The 10,518-nt window shown below is 42.9% G+C and overlaps 1 protein-coding gene across 4 annotated transcripts; it reads left to right on the top strand.

Annotated features, from left to right (window-relative positions):
- The first annotated feature begins 625 nt into the window (after positions 1-625).
- On the top strand, positions 626-10,206 carry LOC120901802 (galactosylgalactosylxylosylprotein 3-beta-glucuronosyltransferase S). Of its 4 annotated transcripts, none has more exons than XM_040310065.1 (6): positions 626-2,250; positions 3,838-3,921; positions 6,391-6,747; positions 6,926-7,188; positions 7,298-7,652; positions 8,026-10,206. In XM_040310065.1, exons 1-6 carry the CDS (start codon positions 2,139-2,141, stop codon positions 8,085-8,087), a joined length of 1,233 nt encoding a protein of 410 aa, XP_040165999.1. In that variant the 5' UTR covers positions 626-2,138; the 3' UTR covers positions 8,088-10,206. The 4 variants fall into 4 exon arrangements, with proteins under 4 accessions (XP_040165999.1, XP_040165998.1, XP_040166001.1 ...); XM_040310064.1 differs by having other exon boundaries at positions 628-2,250; positions 6,388-6,747; XM_040310067.1 differs by lacking the exon at positions 3,838-3,921 and having other exon boundaries at positions 630-2,250.
- The last annotated feature ends 312 nt before the right edge of the window (positions 10,207-10,518 follow it).

Consider the following 10,518-nt stretch of genomic DNA (forward strand, 5'->3'; position numbering starts at 1 on the left):
ATCAGTGGAAAAGGAATGAGAAAGCTCTCCAAGCGAGGAAGCTCCCACTGGTTGGGTATCCCACAAACAGCTGGCGCCACCAACATTTTGCTATTTTTAGAACGCATGAGTCGTTTGCCATCTGCTAAACGAAGTTTTTCTATTTAGGTTGAGAGCTTGAGTCTTTTAGAACCCGTTTAGTGGTCGTTTAGTGGATTTGTGTCACTTGGGGTATGTTGTTAATTAGTAGGAGTTGACGTCAGTACCACGAGACTGGCGGCCAAATTTTGTAAAACTTTCAAAAAGATAAGCAAAATCTTTAGTCAGGATTATATGAAAAACAATTGAAGCTTGAACCAACCATTTCATGCCAAATTATTTGAATATCTTGGCTGAAAATTGAGAAATTGAACCTATGCGGAAATCCGAGATACGCGATATATCCGCATTAATAGCGTATGTAGAGAACAGTCTGTATAATTAATAGCCGCCTTTACAAGCCGCTTGCACAATCAGCCGCCGTTCACGCTTGACAGCACACGAGCAAACCAACACAACTACGCACCGCTGCTGTCAACTACAGGTTGATACAGCATAAACATACTCGTTATGCATACTTTATAACGAAAATTCCTTTTCAAAAACAGATAATTTTATCGCGAATGACCTTCGAAGATGTTTGTAATGTTCTTCTTTTGTGTATTGTCACACAATAATGAATGTAGTCACCAACGTGTATAATAAAAAACGATGTGCAGCGTTCAATTCAAATGCTGACTTCTGCACCTCTGTGTGCGCGCGTGTGTGTGTATGCGTGACATTCGCCCTAAAATAGCGAGCTCGTTATGTGATCCCTGCTGCTGCCTCACACTGGCGCACAGTCGAACAACAGCAGTGTGCGAAACCGTACACAAAAGCGTAAAGGGCACAGTCGAAAAAAAAAACGCAGGGTGTCCGCAGTACGGCGAAAACAGTAAGGTGTGTGCGGTTGTTGCGCGCAGTGCTCTTGTTTCTCTCGCGTTTGTGCGCTTCTGTTCCACCAAGGTGTGTGTGTGTGTGAGCGTGTTTATGTGTGCCGAAATAGAAGCTAAAACAATAGAGCAGTACGAGTGCGCGAAACGAAAATCACGCACAACCCCATTGCGCTGTGTTTCTGCAGGATTCTGCTAGCCTTTTTGCTTGTGGCCGTCACGACGGGGAAAGGTTTTGCAGTTTCGCTTATGTTGGTACGAAAGTGAAAAAAGTGGTTTACACCCTGCCCTGCCTCTGCGCTATTGGTTCGCGGAAAACAACCACCAGGAAGGAGGGGGGTTACACAACACGAAAACAGTGAAAGCGAACCAGCGAGTGAGTGAGAGGTGCGATAGAAAATGGTAGCAGCAGCAGCAGATACGCCAAGATTTGCCAGAGTTTTGTGTGTGTTTTTGATAGTCCTTGTTAAGTCGACCAGCAATAAAAGCGACAATTAAGCGGCGGTGGCTTGTATGTTGCTAAGAGAGCTTGTTCTAGTGCTACCCTTCAGCGTCCTACAGTGTGTGTCCCAGCACTTCCATCCAAGTACACACCGAACTGAAAGTGCAAACGAGGCTGTCGAGAAGAAAGAAACCGCGCGCGTCCGGCCCTATCTGTTGGAGCAAACGAAAGAGTTTTTGCAGAAAGCTTTAATTAACGAAACGAGGTAAATTAGAACGAGCAAACTCTCTTGCGTTACTGGCCCCCGCACACACACACACACACCCACGTGAAAGGACGACACGCGGAATGACGATAAGCATCTTCGTATGGGAGTGAAATGGAACGATATTAGTTACACATTGAGCGAGAACGAGTACTTCTAACAGCAGCAGCAGCAGCACTTGAACTGATAAATGAAGCGGTGAAGCGGTTTGATTGATTAAAGATATTTTTATCAGCAATCACATCGTGAGAGACATTGCGAGCATCGCTCTGTGCCGTCGCCCGCGTGTGTGTGTGTGTCATCAGTGGGCGCGAACATCAATGTAAAGGAGAAAAGTACGAAGAACGATATCTGGGCCGGGTGTGTGTGTCGTCCGTTGTCATCGGGTCGGTGCTAAATCCGTGAGGAACCGGGAAACCCCAATCGCCGGCAAAAAACTACAGCAGCTCTGAAAATAACCGCACCCAGGGGGGGAGACACAATGGGTGGCCCTAGAACGTCCATCTTCCTGCGGCAGAAAAAGTTCCAGTTCGTGTTGGTTGCCGCCGTTGTCGTCTTCTTGATAGTGCTGTTTCCCAACCTTTACGATTCGGGTAAGTGTACCACCAGGACATATTGTTTAACCGGTTTGTTTGTTTCTAGCTCCCACTTTCCTAACCCAAAACGTGTATGTGTGTGTTTATAAAGATGATTGACCCGTATCGAACTTGACCTTGCCACTTACTCCAACCAGCGTGTGGGAAAGTTTGGTTTATTTTAGATTGAAATATTAATGCATCCGCCCCCTTTCAAGACGCGTGTGATGGTGATAACCCTAACATATCCCACACGCGCCTTCACCTTCAGGAGCGAGCCGTTGTGCCAACGTACGCCTACTACATACGTCGCTTTCTGATTGGAAATGTAACTAACCTTAATGAAGACTATCATCGCGATGGGGCGGCTAGTTTGTTGTCACGATGATAGCTTTCACCAAGTTGGACCCACTCAATTACTTTCGGGGGGGTAGTGGGTGGCGAGGACAGAACGAACGCGCGACGAACGAGGCGCAGCAATTGTGTGTATCTAAATATCTATAACTATCACGACGAATTACCTGACAATTCGTAATTGGTGGTGGATGGTTGGGTGGGCGGGCTGGGGGTATGGGGAATGTACAGTAATGTACGAGTGCCGGCGAAGAAATTATGCTGATTGCTGGATTATTTTAACCATTGTTCAATCGAACCCGCTGCGTGCCTTCGCTTCCACCTGCATCCGGGAACTGTTGCCGATAGATAGAGCGAGAAAAAAGGCAACACAAATCGTACTCAGGCCACGTGATAAAACGAGTCGTTGGATTGAGGTTTGGGAGGGTGGGTGGTGGTGGTGCTTCCGCTTGCATTGAGCTTCGAACGGTTCCGGAAGCTTTTGTCTCGGGTACGAATGCACCCTGGTTGCTTTGCTGTGCTGTTCGCCCTTCGCGTTCCAATTCGGCTATGACTAATTGTGTTTTATGTCACCAGTGCGCGCGGTGATAGGTAGTTGTGGCCGGGGGAATATGTAGTTAAACACTGTATCGCTAGGTTGCGTAGGGGTAAGCGAAGGACGGGAACGTTATCTTGCATCGGGGTTTTTTTTACGGAACCGGCACAGGAGTCGGATTATTTGTGGATGTGGACTTAAGGCTAAGCAAATAATGGCGGCAAATATTGGATTATTGAACCGCAGGTCGTGGTTTGAAACAGGTTTTGTGGATGTAATTTGTGTTTTTTGGCTTACAATTATTAGATCATACACATAATTAAGTATTTTTAATATAATCTGTAAAGCTGGTATGAATCAGTATATGTTATGTGTGGTCAAAGTAACAGAACACAATAACAAAATGTATAACGAAACTTTAAATTAATATACTTAAACCATGTTAATAAAAATGGTCAAACCATTGTTCCATTTGTGTCCCCGGTTTAGTGGAATATGTATTTTTTTAATGTTTTGGTTTCGGAACTAAACGCAAAGTAATTTAAAATGCTCTAATAATGTTTTTTTCTGATGATCCTTTTACGATGGACTTGACATTACACTAATATCCACACAAAAAACTGACTTTCCCCGTCGTTGCGTGGCCGTGTTAGTAATTTGACGCTCCCTTAACATAAACATACGTACTTATTTTCCCTCAAAATTTTCTTTCGCAGACAAAAAGCACGAAACCGAGGAAACGAATGTCCTTACGCGGTTAGATCTGCCACGGAGGAGCAAAAAAGGGTTTCCACACAAAGGTACCAAAAAAAACCAACTACCAACTTGAGTCACTGTTGACCGTAAAACCCCGGTGGTGGGATGGGTGTCTTAATAGTTCAATCGAACCGTTTTTGCTTTAAATCATTCACCATCGTGTGCGTGCGATTAGGAGTGAAAAGCACTCGAGCTTGCGGAGCTTTCCCAGTTTTACAGCGCCTTTCGACTGATTGCTGCCGCCGGTGTTGCTGTGCTGCTTGTGTGGGTGAATGGAATTTCGTTGCATTGTTGCTATATTGTGCCGTTGCATTACAAAGTATCGGGACAATACGGTGCTTGATCGTAAGCTGGTTGATTGCTGGATGGAAAATCAATTGAACAATCACCATCTGTGCGTACAAAAAATCAATGTTTTAAGAGCTTATTGTTGCTACCTTGCCGCTTGCAAACATGCTAATGCCACAATTTACCCATGAGTGAAGAGGGAAACGTGTCATGAGTAAACAGATAGATGTTACAGTAAAGAAAATATGCTTATAGTGTTAAGGCCAAACTAAGACAATAGACGAGGCATCCAAAATGGCTTGTAGTCAGTGCGGCAAAATGTCATGAGCATCATATATATTCATCAACGAAAACAAATGCTAATAATGCTGACGCAAACACAATCATGTTGTTTTTCTGGCTGCCAAATGTCACTGTTACTGTTAGTCACCAACACTCATGACCGAAGCGATGCTCAAATCAGCTCACGTACACAACTGAGATGATCAGAGGTGAGACACAAACAATGTTGGTGGACCAATCACATGCTTGATGACATTTTGTTTTGCACCCAACTCTTGATCACTCACATGGTCACGATATTTTCTGTCGATGAGAACCACGACATTCTTGGAATATATGTGACGTGTGGTCCCAAGCAAAACGAGCGTGCTTTCTCACCCTGTCTAGTTTGATGGTCTGTCGGGTCAAGCAGAGCGATAAACCATGCTCATTTCGTTTCTTGGAATCACTTAGAATCTGCCATGAATATCGTGATGATCACCGACTAAAAATATCCCAGCACCCACCAAGCATGTGATGGTCGCAACAACTGTTTGAGTTTCACCTCTGATCATCACAGTAGAGCTCGTGACGCTGACATTATTTTGTTTCAGCTGGAATTTGTCATGACTATGTCAGTGCCATTTTGCAGAACTGAAAAAAAACACAGTAAAAAAAGTCATGACATAGTGACTGAGCATATAGCGTTGATCGCAAAAATGTCACGAAGCCAATACATATTGGTCACACCAATCGTTTTGAGTATCACCTCTGATTATCACAATTGAGTACGTGACGCTGACATAGATTTTGTTACAGTCAGATTTTTTATGACGTTGACAGTGATATTTTGCAGCACTGCTTGTAGAGCACGTTGGAAGAATCGAAATAATCCAAATTCTAATAATAAAATCCAAATCCTGATAATAACCAATTTTTTGTTTCATTAAAAAATCTATAGAATTCTTCTATACTGGGCTGTGCAAACATTCCCCATCCCCACACCCCGCTCTGATGTTGTGAGTGGGGATTAGAATCCTGCAGAAACCCACATGCGAGAGGGGGGGGTGGGGGGGGGGGAAGCTGCAAAAAGTGAAGAGAAAGCTGCAACCAAAATACATGCTTTATGATAAATTCGTTTTAAAAAGAACCAAATTTACTGTTTAAGATTCTTATTTGCTTGCACTGGGTACCCTTCATGATGAGTTATTACAGTCCTAGCCTGACAGAAAGATCTTACGATTTGATTGAACTCCACAAGTAATAACCAGACGCAAACTGGACGCAATTAAGTCATAGCTGAGCCAGTAAAAAGAAGCACCAGATTCGAGGCTGTGCACACACACGCTAACGAAGTCAACGTTTACATGTAATTAAAATGATAAAAAGGTGATAAGGCATTTTATGACACAACGGCTCGCCATTTCCTCTGAGAAGGTTTTTTTTTATTGTGGGCATTCTTTTCCGGCACTCCGGTTGTACATTTTAAGATCACAGATATGCGATGGGAGTATTCACGTCACGTAGAATCACGTGGCGGAAAAGAAATGTGTGTTATGGGGGTATTTGTTTGCGTGTGGGCGAATGTGAGCGAATGGAAGGAAATACTGTTCGTATAGTAATAAAGATAAGAAAATACCTCCTATTGGACTATATGATATATTAGGGATATATTTATCCGTAACAAAATGGTTCTTACTCACGCTGGACACTGCACTATGTATTTTATTACAAATGGTATGAATTGTTTCTCGCAGCTATAAACAAGCATTGCCGAGTGTTTCATCTCGATCATCACCAACCACCAGCTTTTAAATAGATTCTATGCGAATACAACCACACTAAACATATCATTGTCTCAATGTGCACACCTTCACGTCTATTAATAAGCGGTTAAAGTGTTGTGCAATTATAAATTGTTGCTTCTATCTGCTCTATTCCTCCTTTTCTATTTACCACAGAAGACTACGAAAAGGAGTATCCCTTGCTGTTGGAAAACGAGCAGCTAGTAATTTGCTACGAAAGCAATGTGGACTCGCGAAAAGCGCTGTACGCTGCCACCACCCTACCCGATGTCACGGACGAACCGAGCACTACGCAACGGAACCATCACCAGCAAGCTCCTCAACAGCAGCTACAGCAGGTCAATGGTACGGAGCCGGTGATATATTTTGTGACGCCGACCTACCCCAGGCGCGAGCAGATCGCGGAAATAATTCGCCTCGGCCAGACGCTGATGCACGTGCCGCGGTTGCACTGGATCGTGGCGGACGACACGAATAGTTGCAGCGAAGTGCTAAACAGTCACATTAGGAAATTCGGTAAGAATAGCAGCAAGCAACGTTGAAGAAGTTTTTGTTTATATTCGAAATACGAGCAAAAGAGCATGCAATCTTTACACGCCAATAATCATGAGCCAGTACCAAACAATTACGCAAACGAAGTACATTTACGGGAGCATGTTTGCTTTTTTATCTTTACTGTTTCCGCAACGATTAGGCATACCCTACACGCAGCTCGCCAGCCCCATGCCGACGATGTACCGGGGACGGAAGAATGCACCCCGCGGTGTCGCCAATCGCCGGGCGGCCCTAAATTGGATCCGGCAAAATCAGAAGAAAACGGGCGTCCTGTACTTTGGCGACGACGACAACACGTTCGATCTGAAGCTGTTCAGCGAGATTCGGTACACGAAGAAAGTGTCCATGTTTCCGGTCGGTCTGATTGGGGACTACGGTATCAGTTCACCCATCGTGCGAAACGTAAGTTTACCTCCCACAGGGTGTAACCCTCGCTGCACGGGCCAATAAAGCAGTGTGAAGCTAATAACATAACCACTTGCTTCCTCTCCTGTGTGCCTGCGTGGTCTAGGGTCGCGTGGAGGGTTTCTTCGACTCGTGGCCCGCCAAGCGCAAGTGGCCGGTTGATATGGCCGGTTTCGCGGTCAGTCTCGAGTACCTGGCACTCAGCCCGAACGCAACGATGCCGTTCAAGGCCGGCTACGAGGAGGACGAGTTTCTGAAGAGCATCGGGCTGAAGCTGGAAGACATCGAACCGAAGGCACGGAACTGTACGGAAATACTCGTGTGGCACACGCAGACGAAGAGCAGCAAATCGCCAACCGTACGAATCTCAATGGATAGGCAGAAGCTAGATAAGCTGAATCTTGGCGCACTGCTGCGGCGGTTGGAAAGCATGGGAGTGAATCATATCAGCGAATCGGAAGGTAAGTGTTGAATGTTTACAGACTCTTATCGTACCGCCTAAGTGTGTGTGTGTGTGTGCTTATATGCGTATGATTTGTGATGGTATCGTAGCGTGGCAATGTTGAGCTGCGCTTTAAACGTGTTGCACATTGCTCGAGTGTTTGATCGGTTTATATCTGTTTGCTTCTTCAATATTTGTTTTTAAATAATATATTCAATTAAATTAGATTGTTTGATAGTTCAACAATAGGGATTTAAAAGCAAACGCTCAACAGGTTATATGCAAAGCACGGGATATAATAATGTAGCTTTATGTTGGTTTTAAATGAAGTACATTAAAAAAGTGAGTGATTTAAAAAAAAGCTAATATATTTCTTCCTTCCTTCCCCTTAGGCACCACGGCGCAGGCCATCGTGAATGGCAGTGTGAAGCCGTTTTCGTTCTGGTTTAGCTAATAAGTGAAATCCTGTTGATGGCTGCTAGATCTACAATAGTACGTAAAGTAGTTTAACATAACTCACCAGCAACTGAACAAAGCCGCGTCAACAACGCGACATACATCTCCACTATTTGATTAGTTGCCAACAATGTTTAGAATTATAATTTTAAAATGCTATATGCAATCGACTCCGGTGCAAAACAAAAGCACTACCGCTTACAATCGTACGATTTGCGGGTATTTCCTTGCCGTTCCTCAATACCAATTAATATCGAACAAAATCGAACGCAGATCGCGCGTAAGCCAAGATGAATTTCAGTTGTTGAAGCATTGTGACCCGTTTCATCTTGTGTATAATGTACGCTTCTTTTGAGGGTCCCCCTTCCCTGCAGTCGGTTTGTAGCTTTAAAAGCTAACGAATGATTTAAGCCAAATATTGCGAATAAGTTGTCCAAACAGCATGACCGGACGCAAATAAGGAGTGTCGCGATTCTACTTCGCAACATTGCATCAAAGACAAACTCAAAAATACATCGCAAAGCGAAATTGCACCAATTGCAAACAAACGGTAACACTCATTTTATCCCTGTAGCATTTGGGTGACAGGCCGAAAGTATCACAACTGCGACTATAACCCCTACTACCCTTGTTTTATAAAGTTGATTTAACGTACAGTCCCATGTAAGCACACGATATTGAGTTAAAAGAAGGAAACGGTTTACTTGTCCCGTCCATGCAATACTAAATGTATGGTAATGTTATTACGGTGAATTAGAAAATCTTACGTCCAATCTTTTTTTTACTGTTTTAGTTGTTGTTAAAACGAACAAATCAATACTGCTAGGAGTCTTACCACGTTTACCAAGTGCACAAATTGTGTTTACCATTTACTTAAAATTGAAACGTTCGTTGTGTAAACGGCAATGCTTTTAAACGAACCAATTTAATATGTAAAATTCAAGGATCCGGTTGTACGAATTACTGTTTGATATTCGTGTGTAAAACATACAAACAACATCATTAGGTTGTGTAGGTAGAAATATTTGAAACTTTCGCTCTATTTTTTCCTTGCCGCTGTGTGTTTTTCATGCATGAAACGAATCTTTCTCCCAAACTTTGCACCTTCTACCGGATACATTCCTTTGCTGAGGAACTTATTTAAAACGCAAAGTAAAACAGTTAAAGCATACTCTCAATGATAAATAGCACTAGTCTCGCTCTAGTAGCCTTCCAGCATTCGCTCCGGACACAGCACGATTGCACAAAGGGAAGAACAAAACTACGTGTGTATGGGAGGGATAGAATAGCTTTAGCTTTAGCCTATAGGTTCCTTGTGATATTAGTTAAGCTTTTGGTGAGTACCGCAGAATATGTTAGATTGGGTTTTTCTACGCATTGGCACAAATACGAAGTGAAAAAGACAGATTTAATTAGCGCTTGACAAGGTGTACACAATCACGTGGTGAAGGATAACACAGCAAGAGATTAGGAATCTGTACTGCAAAATGTGCCACTGGAACTATAGCGGTAGTGTTGCATAAAGACAGGCTTATCCCATCGGGAAAATATTATTGCATTATTTCTTCCAATGTAAACGAAAAAGTAGAGTTCGGTTAAAAAATTGCTTCGCTTGGAATTGTTGTTTGGATCGAGTGTTTTTTTCACCTTACAAATAATTAGTATAACCATTGCCGCAAGATCAACGAGACAGGCACACTTTAAACTTATCTGCCCAAAAATCGATTTTTTTAAAATTAGAAAACAAAATGCATGTGTACAAATGATATTCCTCGTTTGATATCAATTCCAATAGCTTAACCATTTTTAACAATGCTCCTCATGGTTCAAGCTGTCCTTAATGTAGATACAATTGATTACCAGTTCTATCAAACGACGTACCATTGCCATTGCCCCTGCTGCACGGATACAAAAAAAGAACAAAGCAAAAAATCGAATCGATTGAAAGTACAAGAAATACAAGAAAAAACATGGCAGTAAAGGACAACATTGTATAAAACGCTGCTAGCTAGATCGTAAACTTTTGATAATTTGGATATTTAATATCAAGTGATGTTGATGGAAATTAGACGAAAATAAAACATTGGTACTGTAAAGGAAAAGAAACATTAAAATAATATTGCGTATTGCGTTTGATTTCGTGAGAATGGGTTCAATTATATTAACAATTATTGTTCAATTGGGTTCGCAAAAGATCGATAGCCGTAAAGAAGCTCTGTTGCCGTAAAGAAGCCAAACTGTTGCCGGCGTTGCTTTTGATTCGAGCAAATAGATTGACATTCCCTGGCTGAGAGGCTATTTATGTACCACGCGTCTGATAAAGAACGAACAACTTCACAACCGCTCATCGATTGCGGCCAGAACCGCCAAAGGATGATCGCAACCATACGTCTCGTGAGAACATCATCTTAATCTCCACGCCACGAGAG

Source organism: Anopheles arabiensis, chromosome 3 (genome assembly GCF_016920715.1).
Source record: "Anopheles arabiensis isolate DONGOLA chromosome 3, AaraD3, whole genome shotgun sequence".
Lineage (NCBI taxonomy): Eukaryota > Metazoa > Arthropoda > Insecta > Diptera > Culicidae > Anopheles > Anopheles arabiensis.